Genomic DNA, 20,906 nt, shown 5'->3' with positions numbered 1-20,906 from the left:
TGTTGCTGCGTATGGCCATTGTTGCTGGAATTATGAATAATTGCTTGTGCTTTTTATTAATGATATTCAAATATTTATTGATCTTTGTTGATTTCTTATGAAACATGATCTTAAAATCGTGTCCAAGAACAGAAAAAAATCAATCTTTTTCATTAAAAATCTATAACAAAATGGAGAGGAAAGGCGCTTAAACATGGTTCAGAAGGGAAAAGATGCAATATATGGTAATCACACGAAAAGATGCAATGAACTTTGCTTCTTTTGCTTCATTTCATGACCCCAAAGTCATGTATTGCCTGTCTGTATAAAAACGGCTAAATGTTTTAAAAGGTGCTGCACCTTAAAATTCTTTCTTTGCTCATGATATTCAGACTGTCTGATATGTATTTAAAAACAAGTAAAAATTATTATGCACACACAATCGACGATATAGTGTCTGTAATTGGAGGTAATCAGTTTTCTGAGAGAGTCATCAATTTTTTAAAATATTAAAATTCCAAATAACAGCATATATGACAATTAAGTAATAAAAACTATTCTCAAGTAAGAGTTCTTTAGTGATGTCAGCGTACAGAATGAATACCCGCAGCAGTGACACAGAAGCAGTGGAACAGAAGCGGTGCAGCTAAGGAAAGGGCGTGTAGATTTGTCTGTCATTTAAGCAATTGGGCTGTGTATAATGTCATAGATATAGCTTTCGTCACCTGATTTACAGCAGTTGCGCACATAAGGTAACTTCCAATAGTTCATACAGATCAAAATACCATACATTGTAATAAGACATGGCGGAGCAGTAAAGTAAAATTCTGAGTAGTGTCAGTATAATTATTTCAAGCGGATGAACACTAGAAATAAATACATAGACAGTTTTTCGTTTCTTCCAAAGTATGGCATTCCTAACAGGCAGCACTGCCTAGCTCCTAGCCGCATTAGCTTTGGGTAGCTGAGCCTGATATGCCTCAGGGAGCTCAAGGCCATTACCTTCTGAGTGCCAGAGTTTAGCGCGAATTTCAGTTAGCGACAGCGTGATCTCTGCTGCAAAGAACAGCACTCGGGGCCAGGTTTTGGTATCGTACAGACACTAATTTTCCATTTCATCACGCTTAATTGCTTACATGACTGATGTGATTACAAGCTGTTGGCTTCAAACCGTGTCATTGTGAGTGTTTCGCCAACGTTACTTGCAGAATTATTTTAGAATCATATTTCTCACAGCGTAATTTCTCATGTAACATTTGAGAGGCACCCACATGCCTTGCTCATATTGTGGCATCAAGCATTCAGGCCTGCAAGATGAGTGGTCTGCCAAGTGAGTGGATTCGTTCTTATTTATGGAGTAACATGAGCTCTAGTGCTCACAATTAAGTTACAAATTATTCTACTGTTTGAATATTACGCAACGGAAACGGATAACGCACATCTGACTAATAGTAATTTATACAACTCTGACTGTTCACTCCACACTGGCAATACCACATTTTCTTTCTTACCCAACGGCTTTGATCAACACGTGGCCATCGCACTGAATATGAATGGCGCACACATTATAAATTCTGAATATCATGACAACATACTATTCGAAGGAAAAGGCCACCAATGTTTTTCTTTTCACTGTATTTTTTATTCCGATAAATTCTATAACCTAAACACGACATTACATTTTCTACAACAATTACACATGAGAAACTCCGCCCAGTGGGCATGGCTTTACATTGGTGATTCTCTATCTTATGGTCTTGTAATTCTCTAACACTACAGTGCACTTTCTGGATAGTATGGTGGATCTTTTGCTATATCTCACACTTCGACTCTCACACCCATCATCACGAAAATTAACACCAAACCGAGCAGTACAAAAGGAACGTGCATAACCCACTACATCTGAACCTACCTTGCTACTCTGCCATGCAAACCATACATATTTAAATTACATGAAATACACCACACTGGCAACATGTAATACAACACAAGGAATAGTCACAACGTTATAATCACATCACTTTCAGCTTCCCCACTGCAATTAGTATTCATCCTAGTTTCACACGACACTGCCCCACTTCGTAGCTTTTCTTTCCTACTATGAACTCTGAAGGATATATGCACGTCTTCCTGTGCAATGCAAGCCAAGTGGCGTTGCTGGATAGACGGCTGACTCACCTTGCTTCACTCTCAGAGCATTATAGTTTGAATCAAGCGTCACACGGACACATAACACGCAAGGTAATATTAAGAACATATTCGTCACACACGCGAGTCCTCAACTGATACCATGGACGAGTACTTCTCTTTATCCTTAGTCTCATACGCAGATTAAGACTCACACAGTACTCACCACATGGAAGTATTCGTCTCTAATTTAAAGTCCTGCACACGCCATTTCTTAAAATTTCCAACTTATAGTACACACGCCAGTAATTCAGCTTAACTTAAGCACTCAGTAGTATTGCAACTTATTGCTACACGTGGTTTCATTGTGACCGTTGGTCACTTCCAGAGATTACTACGATCCCCTTAATATTACCTGCCTGACATTTAATCCTCCCCACAAAAGTTCCTGAAATAGAGAAATTATTATTCCAAACTACTCGTAAGTATCCACATGTATACAATTCTCGCCACTCTTTTGTCTTTATGGAGCACACCTCAGACAGGTCTTACCAACACAAGATCCACCGCCAGAGTGCTGAAACATGGCCGTTCTTCAGGTCAGCTCGCACCTCCATCAAGGTGGGGAAGCATCTCGCTACCGTATTGGTCAGCCACATTTCAGGCGCTCAAAGCTCAGGTAAATTTCATCCCTTTTGTTCCACCAAAGGTGACCAAAGCACGGTCTCAAAGATGATCATATATTCACATTCACTATTTTCAGCTAGCAGACGACCATACATTCATTCATTTCACTGATCTCACCAAATTGTATGTAGGGATTTATTTTGTGGGAGTACACATGTGATCAATTAAATAAATAAATTGTCATTCTTTCCTACATTGATATCCGGCTTTGTTGTATGAAGTGAAATTGAGTTATTATTACAAAAAATGTGTTGTTTTGACAAGAATAACGAAGAATGTTGTACCTATTTTCAATGTCGGCCGGTACTGTACCCTTTGACATATTGTTTAAGTACTAATCGACAATGGTATTCTTTTGTGTTAGATTTGGAAGCAATGGCTCATGGAGGTAAAGATCTCCAGTTTTCCTCTCATATTCGTGAGCCCTCATGCAAATCAGACCTCCTCTCTGATAAACGTTAACAGATAATGTTGACCATGAAACATTTTTGCTACTATGGTGAAATTATGAATTTGTCGTTTTTGTGAAGCATTTGTCGGCTGCCTGTGATGTTTCCAAACTAATTTAACATTTTATTGCCTTTAGAAGAAGTTTAAAAATTTGTATATACACTATATTAAAACTGCATTTTTGTGAACATCAAACAATGTTGCTTCACTTAATCACGACCAGTACTGGTTTGTTCGTGCCTCTATGTCTCATTTAAAGGATCTTTTGCTGCAAGTAACACACTGGCTTTATACTGACACACACTAGGTTTATCCTTGCAATATTTTCAAATCTCTGATATGTATTGCTGTTGCACTTTGTCACTGAATGCAGTTCCACTGGAAGCCACAGCTCACGTCAGACTTCTACGTAATTTTTTCGGTAATTGTTAGAGTCTAAAAAATTATTTTCTTTTATATTTAGGTTCAGATTGTACAAACTGCAAAGACATTGGAACTGCAAGAGTCTTCATCTATAAAATTAGAGTCACTACATGAAACATTCATTTTCTATGCACAAATCCACGCTAAGTTTAATGTGTCAGTTTCCTTCAAAAACACACATATAAAAACCACATTGCTCTATTGAAGTTCAATGATCTGTCGATAAAGCATTCCAAATAACATAGAATTATCACAGAGTTACGTCTAAAAATGGCCAAAAATCAGTTTCAAAGTTGTTCCAACATTTTTATTGAGCACTATCGTAATGTTTAAAAGACAGAAGTTAGCTTTCAAATTGTTACCACTGAAGCAAATATATCTGTGACTTGTGTTCTCTGTCAAGAACAACACGGCTTCCGAATCATTTCTGAAGAAGAACATGTGATTCACTTTCTGCTGTTGCAGTTCCTCTTGGGGCTGCTTAAAGATTCCTCTTGGGGAACACACTTTGAAGACGACGAGAGTGTGTCAAGCAGTGAAAACATGGCTATTCCTGCAGGACAAGAGCTTTTACCAGCACGGAATACATGCTCTTCCACAATATCTGCGTACAGCCATAGAACGTATAAAAATATGACATGGACAATAAATGGTGATGTATATTGTCACCAAACTATGACTCTTAACAATAAATACGTTCTGAGAAAAAAAAGTGGGACACTACTTTTCGGACGACCCTCGTAATTCATCTTGTTTCAAAAATAGCCTTTAATTCACTATTCTGTAAATACTTTGACATAAATAGACATGTCGTAGATTATTTGTAATTACTGGTAATGGCAAGGTACTTGTTCTGATATATTAGATTTATCGTTTGTATTTTATGACAGGTTTCATGTTTAGTCAAAACACGTGACATAACTTTCAAATTTTTCACATATTTTCAGTTAAATTAATGAGGCATTTACGCGTTGACAAATAAACTTTATTCAAATCACATACGATAGGAAACTGATAGTACAATTATTACTATTCTCTAATACTGCGAATGATGACGTTTCGAAATTAAAGTATTAGAGACGTAATTTGTAGCGGAATAGTTGAACTAAATCGTGCACTTTACATTATATGTTCTCCTTATAAAAAGTTCACAGAAACTGTCTCTGTATTTGCTCTGGTATCCTCATCCACTACAAGAGCATTTTCACAATTTGACAACAGCTTTCCCAAAATTTTCACCTCGCAGCATACCGATGAAGGCTTTTGGAGCGTTGTGGAAGCCGTCGGTCACCGTCTCCCTGTACTTGAGTTTCCCCTCTCTGACCCACTGCATCAGCTGGCTGATGCCCTCGTCCCAGCGGTCGTGCCATCGCGAATAAGAGCAGCCCTCAAGCCGCAGTTGGTTGGCTAAAAATGAAAACGGCAGAGTGACCAGTTTTTGGAGCTCTGACTCGTTGTACTGGGAGATGGCGCCAATAACAGCGATGCGGCCGCGGTAGCGCATGTTGCTTATGATCTTAGTGCTCATGTCGCCTCCCACGTTGTCGAAGTACACGTCGACGCCATCTGGGGCAGCCTGCTTGAGGGCGGTGGACACGTCTGTCGTCTTGTAGTTAAAAGCGTGATGAAAGCCCAGGTCATCTTTCAGCCATTTCACCTGAGAACAAGAGACTTAGGTCATATCAAAACCAGATACTGGAGCGACTTATTTGCTCTGTTATTTAGTGTAAAGAATGAATTCTGTCTATAGTCTGCATATTTCAATAAACGCATTAATCCGTTCTACTTCCAAGGAAACGCTAGTCGCAAAACTAGAAGAACATTCGATAGCTTCGGTTTTTTTTTTTTTTTTTTTTTTTTTTTTTTTTTTTTTTTTTTTTTTTTTTTTTTGGTGGCTGACCTACATATATGATTGTTGTTTCATTCGAGTTATGAAGTAGTAAAAGCTTTTATTGTCCACAGTAATACCTAGGTAGACATAGTATCTGGATTGATTCTGACACAAACAAAGGCAAGACAAAAGTACGTTCTACAATTTTGTTTCGGTAAGTATTCAACAGATATGGCACCGCCCGTTCAGAAAGCTTTCTCATCGTTTTCAAGTGAACCATGTCAAGCTCTTCCCTTTGTGTCTATGGCATCTGCAGTATCGCACGAATTTAATCACAGATTATCCAGTGATACGTTTTGCACTTTCGCGATTTTTTCTCCTGTTGTTACAGTTTCTGGATGTTCTTCACTTAAATTGAAGTGTGTTAATATTTGGATTCAGCTGCACTTATTTTAGCAGGTAACAGCGTAGCCCTTCAGTTGTGTGACGCGCTGTTTGAAGTAGGTGACTGAATGAAGTGTCTGGAGAAAGTAACTCTTTCTCCAGAGCATGACTCCATTTACTGCCAGGGACGAGAGTGCAGATTTTGGGATGGCAGAACATACCCGAATACTTAAGAGACGCTCTTATAAGGCACCTAACTTAGCGCCGACACGTCGAAGAGCTGAGGAAGAAAAGCAACACACAGGCAACACCAGCTCTATAAAAATGAGGGGAAAAATAGTCTAGATCGCGGTGGTTATTTTATTAAATTACCGGTTTCGGCCTAATCTTATGCCATCTTCAGACAGCACCGAAGTTGATGATGTCTGGAACAGCCAGTAGACTTTGAGTTGTTGAGCAGTTTCAGCGACTGAGGTCTACTGACCTTGACATCATCAACTTCAACTGCTAGTGCTGTCTGAAGATGGCCTAAGATTAGGCCGAAGACGGTCATTTTAATTAAATAGTCATCGCGATCTAGACTGTTTTGTAACTGATTTTATATAGTTAACAAGGTTTTTGTTTCCCAAAATGTTACCATTAATTTCGAACACCAGATCCGCCGGCTACTAAGACTGAAATCAACACTACGGGTAGTACCTTTGATTTGTTCAGTACAAAATGCTGGTGCACCTAGTTTTGTTAATACGACCGGAGAAATCTACATCTACATTTATACTCCGCATGCCACCCAACGGTGTGTGGCGGAGGGTACTTTACGTGCCATTGTTATTACCTGCCTTTCCTGTTCCAGTCGCGTATGGTTCGCGGGAAGAACGACTGTCTGAAAGCCTCAGTGCGCGCTCTGATCTCTCTAATTTTACATCCGTGATCTCCTCGGGAGGTATAAGTAGGGGGAAGGAATATATTCGATACCTCATCCAGAAACGCACCCTCTCGAAACCTGGCGAGCAAGCTACACCGCGATGCAGAGCGCCTCTCTTGCAGAGTCTGCCACTTGAGTTTGCTAAACACCTCCGTAACGCTATCACGGTAACCAAATAACCCTGTGACGAAACGCGCCGCTCTTCTTTGGCTCTTCTCTATCTTCTCCGTCAACCAGGCCTGGTGCGGATCCCACACTGATGAGCAATACTCAAGTACAGGTGGAACAAGTGTTTTGTAAGCCACCTTCTTTGTTGATGGACTACATTTTCTAAGGACTCTCCCAATGAATCTCAACCTGGTACCCGCCTTACCAACAATTAATTTTATATGATCATTCCATTTCAAATCGTTCCGCACCCATACTCCCAGATATTTTATACAAGTAACTGCTACCAGTGTTTGTTCCGCTATCATATAATCATACAATAAAGGATCCTTCTTTCTATGTATTCGCAATACATTACATTTGTCTATGTTAAGGGTCAGTTGCCACTCCTTGCACCAAGTGCCTATCCGCTGCAGATCTTTCTGCATTTCGCTACGATTTTCTAATGCTGCAACATTTTTGTATACTACAGCATCATCCGCGAACAGCCACATGGAACTTCCGACATTATCTACTAGGTCATTTATATATATTGTGAAAAGCAATGGTCCCATAACACTCCCCTGTGGCACGCCAGAGGTTACTTTAACGTCTGTAGACGTCTCTCCATTGATAACAACATGCTGTGTTCTGTTTGCTAAAAACTCTTCAATCCAGCCACACAGCTGGTCTGATATTCCGCAGGTTCTTACTTTGTTTATCAGGCGACAGTGCGGAACTGTATCGAACGCCTTCCGGGAGTCAAGGAAAATGGCATCTACCTGCTGCCGATACGTGCACTGATCTCCATAGTCGCTACAAAATCCATCTGTCAGTTTCGCATTGCACCTATCCCAGAATTCCTGACGGCACAACTGCGTTAATGTATTGAATCATATTATTTTTCTTTCTTTTATTTTATTATACGTAAGATAAATGTAAACTGAATGAGCTATAAACCTAAGACACCGCCAAAAGTAAATTAACGAGTTGTTTTGTGGCAAGAATAATGTTTGATACATCGCTCGATATCCGTATGAAACAAAGTAGGAGAGACGTTCTTTAATTTATTAATTCATATATATTCACCCTTTTGATTTGGGAAGTGGTAGCGTACCGACTTACCCTTGGATCCGTGGTACCAGCATTGTGAAAACTGTGTATTTTAACCGTTCATTAAAAGTATTATTTAAAGCTATTAGAAAAGGAATATTTATTCGCAAGGTTATAAGTTCAACTCCTATCTATTCATCATTTCACTTGCTGCCGAAATCCTTCTGTGGAGACCAGACTAACTGACGCCGTATCCGAAGGAGCTTTCTTGCATCGACATTGTCACACTCAAGACTAAACAAGATGGAAATAATGTAAAGGTAATGACTCAGACTTGACAGACACTTATTGAACTTGGTTTACTTGTACAAAAAATATTGTGCTTCTTATGTTTAAGAACTTATAGACAGATCGACAGTTCCAATGGTTGCAGTGATTATTTGGTACCGTACGCTACTGGAAACAGCAGTACGTAATGCAAATTACGTTTATTAACCTTAAATTTAATGACATTCAAGGTCTTTTGATATGTGTATCAGTTAAAGTTAACCCAATATTTTTCACAGATTCATAAATTACCTTCAAAGTTTCTCAACTAGTCTTTCCAACCTATTTTACTAATTATTCGAGCAATTATTAATGCATTTCCACAGACCTATTCATTACGTAACCTAGATACCTAACCCACAGGTGTATACGAGTATCCGCAACCCAGACATTAAGGTGCTGCTCCAAAGTACTTACCCACAAGTATATATCCCCAACTCAGGCACTAAAGTGCTATTCCAAAATGCCCAAAAATAACTACACTGTAATACTGCTCGTTACAGAATACTAATGTAACTTTGTAATATGTGTCAAATCGATGCTAGAGAATACAGAAAAACAGCCGTTCGTATGAGAACGTCTGCACAAATAACTAAGAGGACTAACCCTTCATAGAAGAGCGGGAATCAAGCATGCGTGGCAAGAGAACTGCATGTATCAGACCTTCCTACTTCAGCAGTCAAATGTAGATGGTAGCTTGTTTCGCTGTCGAAAATTAGTGTGAAAACATCACTTCAACCAGAAAGAACACCAGTCACAAATTTCAATTACACTTTTACCAGAAAGAATATGATGGTCAACTGTGGTCCTGTAAAGGACCAATATGATGTTTCTGGTGTGAAAGGACCAGACGCCAGAGAAACCTGACGCACAGGGTAAGCCCGAATGCAAGTCGTATCTTGGTCGGAAATCATTGCAATCTTCGTGGAGGCTCCTTTCATGTACCCCTTTCATGTACCCCAACATCTCTTCAACATCTATACCAACAACCAACCATTGACACCAGGCACAAGGAGATTCTTACATGCAAATGACCTAGCCCTTGCTAAGGAGATTTCATGCTTGGAAAGAGTGGAAAGAAACCTGACAACAGGACTTAGAACACTGTCAAGCTACTACAATCGGAACCAACTCAGACCAACCCTTCGAAGACACAAGCGTGTGCCTTTCATTTAAGGAACAGGGTATCTAATCATGAGCTACATATTGCATGGTCAGGTATCCAACTCCAGCATCATCACGCACCTAAATACTTGGGAGTCACTCTCGATAGAACTCTGACATTCAAAACTCACTGCAAGAACACCAAAATGAAAATCTCCGCTCGAAACAATCTAATTTGCCAACTAGCGGGGACACAGTTGGGATCACATCCAAAAACTATTCGCTGTTCTGCAATGGAACTGTGCTTTTCTACTGCTGAATATGCTTCTCCAGTCTGGTACAGGTCATATCATGCCAGACAAGTAGACATTGCTCTCAACAAAACCTGCAGGTTGATCACAGGTTGCTTAAGGCCTACCCCAACTGATAATCTCTACTGCCTGGCTGGAATAGCGCCACCATGGATACGCAGAACAGTGGCTGCCAACAAGGAGAGACTGAAAGTGGAACAGGACAGTGCCCATCCACTGCACTGACATAAGCCACCACAGCAACGGCTGAGATCGCGAAAGAGCTTCCTGAGAACATCTGGAAACTCACCATTTCACCAGAGAAAGCAAGGCTGGAGTTATGGAAGAAGTCGACGCCTCACGTGCAGACGCCAGAAGCTGAAGAACTGCCACCTGGACGCAACGAGAGCTAGCTGGTGTGGAAATCTTTAAACAGATTACGATCAGGAGTTGGACTATCCAGAGACAACCTGAAGAGATGGGGCTTCATAACAGAAGATACGTCCTGTGGTTGTGGACAAGAACAAACCGCAAGCCACATGCTCCAATGCCTTTTGTGCCCTACATCCTGCACGAAGATTGATCTCCTGCAAGCCACTCCAAGCACCTTGGAGGTTGCAAAGTACTGGGCACATGTAATACACTCCTGGAAATTGAAATAAGAACACCGTGAATTCATTGTCCCAGGAAGGGGAAACTTTATTGACACATTCCTGGGGTCAGATACATCACATGATCACACTGACAGAACCACAGGCACATAGACATAGGCAACAGAGCATGCACAATGTCGGCACTAGTACAGTGTATATCCACCTTTCGCAGCAATGCAGGCTGCTATTCTCCCATGGAGACGATCGTAGAGATGCTGGATGTAGTCCTGTGGAACGGCTTGCCATGCCATTTCCACCTGGCGCCTCAGTTGGACCAGCGTTCGTGCTGGACGTGCAGACCGCGTGAGACGACGCTTCATCCAGTCCCAAACATGCTCAATGGGGGACAGATCCGGAGATCTTGCTGGCCAGGGTAGTTGACTTACACCTTCTAGAGCACGCTGGGTGGCACGGGATACATGCGGACATGCATTGTCCTGTTGGAACAGCAGGTTCCCTTGCCGGTCTAGGAATGGTAGAACGATGGGTTCGATGACGGTTTGGATGTACCGTGCACTATTCAGTGTCCCCTCGACGATCACCAGAGGTGTACGGCCAGTGTAGGAGATCGCTCCCCACACCATGATGCCGGGTGTTGGCCCTGTGTGCCTCAGTCGTATGCAGTCCTGATTGTGGCGCTCACCTGCACGGCGCCAAACACGCATACGACCATCGTTGGCACCAAGGCAGAAGCGACTCTCATCGCTGAAGACGACACGTCTCCATTCGTCCCTCCATTCACGCCTGTCGCGACACCACTGGAGACGGGCTGCACGATGTTGGGGAGTGAGCGGAAGACGGCCTAACGGTGGGCGGGACCGTAGCAGAGCTTCATAGAGACAGTTGCGAATGGTCCTCGCCGATACCCCAGGAGCAACAGTGTCCCTAATTTGCTGGGAAGTGGCGGTGCGGTCCCCTACGGCACTGCGTAGGATCCTACGGTCTTGGCGTGCATCCGTGCGTCGCTGCGGTCCGGTCCCAGGTCGACGGGCACGTGCACCTTCCGCCGACCACTAGCGACAACATCGATGTACTGTGGAGACCTCACGCCCCACGTGTTGAGCAATTCGGCGGTACGTCCACCCGGCCTCCCGCATGCCCACTATACGCCCTCGCTCAAAGTCCGTCAACTGCACATACGGTTCACGTCCACGCCGTCGCGGCATGCTACCAGTGTTAAAGACTGCGATGGAGCTCCGTATGCCACGGCAAACTGGCTGACACTGACGGCGGCACTGCACATATGCAGCGCAGCTAGCGCCATTCGACGGCCAACACCGCGGTTCCTGGTGTGTCCGCTGTGCCGTGCGTGTGATCATTGCTTGTACAGCCCTCTCGCAGTGTCCGGAGCAAGTATGGTGGGTCTAACACACCGGTGTCAATGTGTTCTTTTTTCCATTTCCAGGAGTGTATAAATACAGTGTGTGTATATGTATGTACATATTTATTGATGTGTATGGCTAGTGTAAATTTGTATGTTTCTGATTCGAAAATAAAACCAGAAAGAATCCTGGATAATCTATTGAAGAGACAATTTCAGGACTATTTGTGTGTTGTAATGAGAAATGTTGCCTTCTCTACTGAACACGCACATTTTAAGTTGAAAGAAAATTGCTGCATACCTTGGCGTCAGATCCGGCGAAGCCGATGACAGTGCATCCCTTGATGAGCGCTATCTGTCCCACTATGCTGCCCACAGCGCCCGCAGCGCCGCTGACCACGACCACCTCTCCAGCCTTGGGCTTGAGGACATCCAGCAGCGGGAAGTAGCCGCTGATCCCAGGCATCCCGAGCACTCCCAAGGCCAGGGATACTGGCAGATCCCCCATCTCTGGAGCCAGCATGGGCGGCGACATGTGGATGGGGAATTCCGCGTTAGGCCCCACGTCGGCCACGGTGCGGTCGCGCCATCCCCAGTAGCCCACCACGTGGCGACCCACCGGGAAACCAGCAGCTCGGCTCTCCACAATGCGCGCCACCTGCGGATAGGCTTGTGTGTTACACTACCACATTGACTCGAGACAGTTGTATCAATAACAATTTATTTGACTATTCTTGGAAATATACACTACTGGCCCTTAAAACGCTACACCACGAAGACGACGTGCTACAGACTCGAAATTTAACCGACAGGAAGAAGATGCTGTGATATGCAAGTGATTAGCTTTTCAGAGCATTCATACAAGTTTGGCGCCGGTGGCGACACCTATATGGTGCTGACATGAGGAAAGTTGCCAACGATTTCTCATACACAAACAGCAGTTGACCGGCGTTGCCTTGTGAAACGTTATTACTCGTGTAAGGGGGACAAATGCGTACCATCACGTTTCCGACTTTGATAAAGGTCGGATTGTAGCCTATCTCCATTGCGGTTTATCGTATCGCGACATTGCAGCTCGCGTTGGTCGAGATCCAATAACTGTTAGCAGAATATGGAATCAGTGGGTTCAGGACGGTAATACGGAACGCCGTGCTGGATTCCAACTGCCTCGTATCACTAGCAGTCGAGATGACAGGCATCTTATCCGCATGACTGTAGCGGATCGTGCAGCCACGTCTCGATCCCTGAGTCACACATGGGGGCGTTTGCAAGACAACAACCATCTGCACGAACAGTTCGACGACGTTTGCAGCAACATGGACTATCAGCTCGGAGACCATGGCTTCGATTACCCTTGACAGTGCAACACAGACAGAGGGCATGCTATCATGTACTCAACGACGAACGTGTTCCAAAATTCTACAACTGTTCGACATTAGAGATACAGGTCCATAGTTCTGCACATCTGTTCGACTTCCCTTCTTCAAAACTGGGATGACCTATCCCCTTTTCCAATCCTTTGAAACGCTACGCTCTTCTAGAGACCTACGGTACACCTGTGCAAGAAGGGGATTGACATGGATCTCCTGTTGCAGCTGCCAATTACGCTAATTGTACTTAGGCTGCGATGTGCTGAGCTGAGCAGTGGAGACGAGCAGACACCTTTACAAAGTCGGAAACATCGGCACCTGACCAAGACTCCAAAATGCGGTACCCATTACTGCGCTCCAACACCCTGTCGATCCAGACACTTTGCGTGCTAACCGCAAGTGCTTCTCCGATGCGAACACCTTCACATCGTGCCGGCCACAGTTTCACATGTGGCGCTCGTATACACTTTGCCTATTCCCTTCAGCCAAAATGGGTCCAGTCACCAACTGAAAAATTACGAAACACTGCGGTCCAGGCACTAGAATTCGCTCAAACAGAGAATCCCGCCAAAAGCAGCGCGTTTCCAGTCTCCTCTGAAACATAAAATTCTTCTCTACTACCAAAAAGCATTCATTTCAACGCTGCGATCAGATGTCACACTTCCTTACACCAATTTGCAAGTTCGCCCGCCAATTTCCATAGCCTCATAAGCAGTTTCGAGAAATTCGGAAAGGACCGATACGAGGCTAGACCTGGTATCTGGTGTCCTGCGCTCTCTGCAAACGGCAGACACTATTCTTGTATCCTTCAAAATAACTCAGAAAAGAAGATAAAATGTTCTAGGTTGTTAGGCCGTTCCTTCTAAAGTAATCGACGTTTTGACCTCTCTGATGGGATAACCTTCAGAATGTTTGATAATCGACGTTTCGACTCCTCTGCTGGCATCTAGAACAGAGTTCTAGCAGTAGTGGACACCGGAACATCCTGTAGAAGATCCCAGCAGAGGGGTCGAAATGTCGATTGTTTTAGAAGAAAATTTGACGCGGCCTAACAACCCAGAAGATTTAATCTTTAGTGACAATGGCCGCGAAAGCTTGTAGACTTATATAACTCAGAAAAACATGCAAAAGTTGCCCCTGACTACCGCACGCGGCACCGCACCTCCCAGCAATCATTGTGGGAGGGCAATGCATGCCACCTCCTGTTGGTTCGGGCTGACTTCACTTCCAAGAATCTTACGCCACCCTGACTGCGACCTTGTACACAGGCCACCGGTCTGCTCCTCCAAAGCATTTCCTGTCGCTCTGTCTGGAAGCCTCTCGAGGGGGGTTGGGGTTGGGTTGTTTGGGGGAGAGACCAAACAGCGAGGTCATCTGTCTCATTGTATTAGGGAAGGACTGGGAATGAAGTCGGCCGTGCCCTTTCAAAGGAACCATCGCGGCATTTGCCTGGAGCGATTTAGGCAAATCACGGAAAACCTAAATCAGGATGGCTGGACGCGGGATTGAACCGTCGTCCTCCCGAATGCGAGTCCAGTGTGCTAATCACTGCGCCACCTCGCTCGGTAAGCTTCTCGAGTTTTGCACGTACTCCAGACACTCATAATTCATTAAAATCGCCTCTGAGATAAAAGGAGAGAGGTACAAATTACACACGGTACCCTACTGCCAGTTACCATGTTTTATGGTATCAATAACATTTTCCATAGCGAATTTCCCCGTTGCCAGCCTGATAAATACAAATGCACGGACGGAAAAAACATCGCAACACCTACAAGGAGTTGTCACATAAATCAATGGTGATAGACGTGTTTCTTCAACTGAAAGATGATATCTATCCAAATTTTGCTCCAGTCGCATAAGAGCAGCTCTAGTAGAGCCACTATGACGATGCATATTAAATGCATACTGTAACGGTCGTGAGAGTTGTTACCTCTTACACTGATGCTACTCAAGAATGCGTTTAAGGTGGCAAAGACCACTTTATCAACACCTCACTGACTTTTAACGAGGTCGTGTAACAGGTTATGGTAAGCAGGATGTCTCTTCTGTGATATTGCAGAAAGACTTGACAGCAATGCAGTCACTGTACATGATTGCTGGAAGCTGTGGTCACGAGTAGGTGCGGTCGCAAGAAGACCGAGCTCTGGATGGGCACGAAGCTCTACCCAGAGGGACGAACATCGTGTTCGGCATACGGAAACTTACTGCATCTGCCGCAGCAATTTGAGCAGCAGTTGGCACCACAGTGACACAACGAACCGTTACAAATGGGTTACTTCAGGGCAACTTCGAGCCAGACGTCCTGTTGTGTGCGTTTCAAAGACCTCAAACCACCGCCACTTGCGACTTCAGTGGCGTCAAGCAGGACCTCACTGGAGGACAGTTCGGAGGTGTGTGGCGTTTCCTGATGAAAGCTGGTTCTCCCTCGGTGCCAGTGGCGGCAGTGCGGTGGTTATAAGTAGCCCAGCTGAGGGTGTGCAACCAATCTGTTCTGAGAGCTAGACATACTGGATCCACACCTAGAGTTGTGGTCTGATGTGAGATTTCGTATGATAGGCGGAACACCGTCATTGCTATCCCACGCACATTGACTGCAAATTTGTATGTCAGTCTGGTGATTCGACCTGTTGCGCTGCCATTCATGAACAGTGCTCCAGTAAGTGTTTTCCAACGGGATAACGGTCGCCCATATACCGCCCTTGTAACCCAACGTGTTGTACTGAGTGTCGATATATTACCTTAGCCGGTCCGATCACCAGATCTGTCGCCAATGGAGCATATATGGGACATCATCGGACGAGAACTCCAGCGTCATCCAAACCACCTCTGTATTGATAGACCAAGTGCAACTGGTGTGGGACTCCATCCCAAAAACTGACATCCGTTATTTGCACAACACAACGCGTGCACGTTTGCATGCCTGCATTCAACATTCTGACGGTCATACCGGTTTTTAATGCACTAGCATCTCACGTTTGCAATGGCTTATTTCGCGCTTTTAACCTGCAATTTTGCAATGTTCATCACTTAATTAAGTATGTTATCTAGACTAATGTATTTCTGGAGTTTCATTACTCTACATTAATTATACTCTGATGTTGCTATGAGTTTTCTGTCAGTACGTATTGTAATTATTAATGCATGCGGCGCGAAAAATACTTGCCGCGTTTCATTCTGACGAAACAAACAGCTAAGTCAAATGCGAAACTAGACATCATTAGTTTTCACAGACTTCTCAGAGATGATGGATCAGATTTTCTTCTACAGCAAGGAAGAAGAGTAGTTCATCTGAGAAGATTAATGAACACCTTGCGACAAAAAAATGAAACTAGACTGAAACAGCTGAAACACAAATTTATCCAACTTAGCCAGTTACAAATGCAACACATACATCAAGACAGAGTGCTTCGAGGCTAGATTCGCCATCAACAGTGCAACGTTGCAGACGTTTTGGCTTTGAGTAAAGTTACTAAATTTTTTGACACTGAGACCATCTTTGAACTGGTACTCGTAGAAGATTCCAACTTGGTAATTCAGTTTCAAAAACTCCAACGTGTAGTATGATGTTAATTTCATAGAGGAATCATTACTGCTGAATACAGTTTGAATTGTCCTAATATTCTTGTACTGTGATGGTAGACTAAATATCGATGCGTTTTCGTTTTGGAGAATGAACTGAATTACTCTTTTTCTCCCCAATTGATTGGCTCGCTTGGTGTCTTATAACAGCGATATCACAAGGATAAAAGAGCCATGTAAAACGAAGTATCCTTCTGAGAACCCACTAAATAAACAATCAAGGCTGTAGGGTCAGCACTACTGTATTTCATGTCTCTCGCCACATGGACATCAAGTTAGGGTCAGAGAGTGCCACTGCGTATATTAACAAAAGTTCTCTGGCTTAAATGTACTTTTCAAGGACTGTTAGTACTGTGTAAAGCAGCCGGAAGAATGATGGGCGTATTATCAAAGCAAATTATTGGTTTATAGCCGCCCTTTTAATAGCCGAAAATTGGTTTCTATAATACGAATTGTTCATAAAATATTAGTGTGTTGAATTCACACAGTGGACGTTGCATATGGAAACGAAAAGTGCCTGCAAGGAAGAGAGACCCTACAAATACTAGTAAACGATAAGTTTACGATTGAAACAACCACATTACAAAGAAGACAAAGGGAGCAACGAGACCCTTATTAATGCCTTAATAATATATTAAATTTATTTTTATTTTTAACGAGTATAGCTAGCGGGGTACCGGTAAAAACACAGATCTCAGGTGTTAATGTCAGAAATGAGAATCATTTACGGACAATTATACACAGATGGATGGTGTAATCACCAGGGTAATCACCAGGCAGCAGCAGGAAGGCGCTCATCGATGGTTGAGGAAAGCTAGTGCCTTCACAGAGTTAAACGACTGTCGATAATTTGTATATTAGGAAAAGATGGAGCCACTACAAAGATGCCACCAGAATTTGCGTACCTCTTCATGAAAAGTTAGGCAATGGCCTTGCCGCAGGGGTTACACCGGTTCCCGAGAGATCACCGAAGTTAAGCGCTGTCGGGCGTGGCCGGCGCTTAGATGGGTGACAATCCAGGCCGTCATGCGCTGTTGCCATTTTTCGGGGTGCACTCAGTCTAGTAATGCCAATTGAGGAGCTGCTCTACCGAATGGCAGGGGCTCCGGTCAAATAAAACCATCATAACGACCGGGAGAGCGGTGTGATGACCACACGCCCCACGTATCCGCATTCTCAACTGAGGATGAGACGGCGGTCGGATGATCCCGATGGACCACTTGTGGCCTGGAGACGGAGCTCTCTCTCTCTCTCTCTCTTTCTCTCTCTCTCTCTCTCTCTCTCTCTCTCTCTCTCTCTCTCTGCTCTCATGACAAGTTGGTGACGTCATTAAGCGGCGTCACCGTGGTTGCATGTGGATGCAGTTCACCTCACTGGGACAGCTTAGGATCGAAAAAAAATCAGAAATACTTCACCTGGGCTGCTACCATGGTGTCTCCCACTTTGTGCGCTGCCCTGTGCCCCCTCTGGAAGGGGTCGACGCTGAAGTAAACAGCCTCAGCCAGGATCTGTCCATCCTTGACAGGTGGCAGTTCCTCCTCCTCGACTCGGAAGTCCTGAGGTCGAGGCTCTCCCTGGAAGTCTCTGGCGAGTACGATTTTGCGTGCCTTCACCATGGTCGCCGATGTTGATCTGGTGGATCGTACGCAGCCGCTCTTATAGCACTACCGCCGAGGGCTTATCGAGTTGTTATCGGTATCTCTGTGGCGTACGTCTCTCTGATAAACAGAGTGTCACGTGCCTCATGACTAAGCAGTAAGGGGCATTACTGGCAAATCTACATCATGAAATCGTTGCACCGTAGTAGAGGTGATATCAGTGTCTATGTAGTTAACTTTTACTATCCTGTACATTCTGATAAACTAGTCGATAGTTGAACGTCAAGTAAGACAACATCACATTAAGAAATACTATTGTACTGTTAAGCTCTTATTTTGATGAGTTCTTGTCTGTAGAAAAAGAAAATGGGATTAGTCCAACAACTATTCAATTGATTTACTGAGTTTTGACGATAAATGAGTGTCCTTTCTCGTGTCTCCTTTCGTTATCTAAACTTCTTTCATCACCGTCAAAGGACTTAAAAGGTCAGCACCAATCCTGCAAGCACTGTCACTCAAGCGGAAGAGTAGATCGAGAGAGAGCAATATGGAACACCTCCACAAGTAGAAGTTGGAAGATTTTAGTGACTGTGAGAGACAAAAAGTTATCAGTCTGCTAGTACATCAACTGACAGTGCTAATCAAGACAAGAAACTACCTAATATCAAGGTGGTAAGTTCCTCAAACAGCGACTATTCCGAAGAACTTCATCACTGAAGTAACTACCTTAATATAAATGGACGCTACCTAACAGATTTGTCAGGATAACTGCTTGAGCGGTTGATGTGAATTGTTGATTATCATGATCTTCCTGCTCCACTTGTACACTCTAAGACAAAAAAAGACGCACCACGAGGGAATTGTACGAACGTGACGGAAATCCGTAGGTGTGATGCATGTGCACAGACAAACAAAAGATTACAGTTTCAGAAAAATGATCGGTATCTCTGTGGCTTATGTCACTCAGACAAGGAGAGAGACGTGTGCCACATGACTAAAAAATATACAGAACATAACTAGCATATTTTGCACCATAGAATAGCTGGACCGTAGTAGATTTGTTACCAATGTCTCTGAGATTAACGTCACTTTTACTGTAATGTACATTCTGATAAAGTAGCACTGTGACACGTCAAGTAACACAATTTCGCATTAACAGATAAAATTGTACTCTTCAGCTCTTATTTTGATTATTTTGATTGATTCATGTGTGCAGAACAAGAAAACTGTATTTGTCCGTCAGAATCTCAGAAGATTTGACTGGGGTCTGATGATAATGGTGAGCCATTTCTCTTGTCTTCTTCCGTTTCCTAAATTGCTTTCATTTTCATCCAAGGACTTAAAATCAGTACCAAATCTGCAAGCACCAACTCTCAAGTGAGAAGGTAGAAAAAAAGAGCAACATAGAATAGCTTCACAAATAGAATTTGGAAGATTTTAGTGTTTGTAAGAGACAAAAAATTGGTATGAAACTTCCTGGCAGATTAAAACTGTGTGCCCGACCGAGACTCGAACTCGGGACCTTTGCCTTTCGCGGGCAATGGCTCTACCATCTACCTTTTTTTTTCTTTTTTTACTCATTTTGTTCGATATAGTTCGTTTCGTGTGGTTGGGGCGGACGTCACAAGACATCCGTTGAAACTGATCGTTGGTTCCTTGACTCAGATTTTTTTTATTTTTTTATTTTTTTATTTTTTTTTATTTTTATTTTTTTTATTACAGAGAGCGCGCAGCTCTCTGACCGAACACGCTGAGCTACAGTGCCGGCTCCATCTGAGCTACCGAAGCACGACTCACATCCGGAACTCACAGCTTTACTTCTGTCAGTATCGCGTCTCCTACCTTACAAACTTTACAGAAGCTCTCCTGCAGAAGACTTTTGCGGCGTAGGTGTAATTCTCCAAACTGATGTCCGAAAGCGAATGACGACCTATACATTTAGGCTCGTCTCTCTCACACTGACGAAATAGGAGAGCTTCTATAAAGTTTGGAAGTTAGGAGACGAGATACTGGCAGAAGTAAAGCTGTGATTTCCGGACGTGAGCCTTGCTTCGGTAGCTCAGATGGTAGAGCACTTGCCCGCGAAAGACAAAGGGCCCGAGTTCGAGTCTCGATCGGGCACACAGTTTTAATCTGCCAGGAAGTTTCATATCAGCGCACACTCCGCTGCAGAGTAAAAATCTCATTCTGGAAAAAATTTTCGTACTTTTCTCGTGAAGTGACAAATAATGCTACTTAAAAAAATAAATCACCAAAAGTTTGAATCGAGTTATGTAGTTCCTCAAGCATCGATGATTTCAAGTAAGTACCTGAATTGGTTCACTCAGCCAATTATGGTAATAAGATAGGATGCTACTTGAGAGATTTGTCAAGAAAAATGCTTGGGTGATTTGAATGTGCAAGAGTGTTAAATTGTGCTCTTCCTGCTTCAACTGTGGTTCGACTGTTGCTGAGAGAAATTTATCTCTTCTTTTTGTATCAATAAATGACTTTGGTTCCCGTTTCTGCAATTACTTCCTTTGATATAAATATTTGTCATTTGTACTGTCGCTAACTTGTAGCATAAAAGAATCACAAGTTGCAACTTTGATTCCCCAACATTGAATGTACGCCCATTTGTTAAGATCCAGTCACACCATGAGGCCATCTCTTCAT

At 43.4% G+C, this 20,906-nt stretch overlaps 1 protein-coding gene across 1 annotated transcript; it reads right to left on the bottom strand.

Moving 5' to 3' along the window:
• Nucleotides 1-4,391: 4,391 nt before the first annotated feature.
• On the bottom strand, nucleotides 4,392-18,281 carry LOC126278536 (prostaglandin reductase 1-like). Its single transcript, XM_049978711.1, has 3 exons — nucleotides 18,069-18,281; nucleotides 12,003-12,359; nucleotides 4,392-5,323 (listed from the first exon to the last, which is right to left on the bottom strand). Exons 1-3 carry the CDS (start codon nucleotides 18,267-18,269, stop codon nucleotides 4,871-4,873), a joined length of 1,011 nt encoding a protein of 336 aa, XP_049834668.1. The 5' UTR covers nucleotides 18,270-18,281; the 3' UTR covers nucleotides 4,392-4,870.
• Nucleotides 18,282-20,906: the final 2,625 nt, after the last annotated feature.

This window comes from Schistocerca gregaria, chromosome 6 (genome assembly GCF_023897955.1).
Source record: "Schistocerca gregaria isolate iqSchGreg1 chromosome 6, iqSchGreg1.2, whole genome shotgun sequence".
Taxonomy (NCBI): domain Eukaryota; kingdom Metazoa; phylum Arthropoda; class Insecta; order Orthoptera; family Acrididae; genus Schistocerca; species Schistocerca gregaria.
The sequence above is the reverse complement of the archived record's forward strand: the minus strand, read 5'-3'. Positions and strand labels throughout refer to the sequence as shown.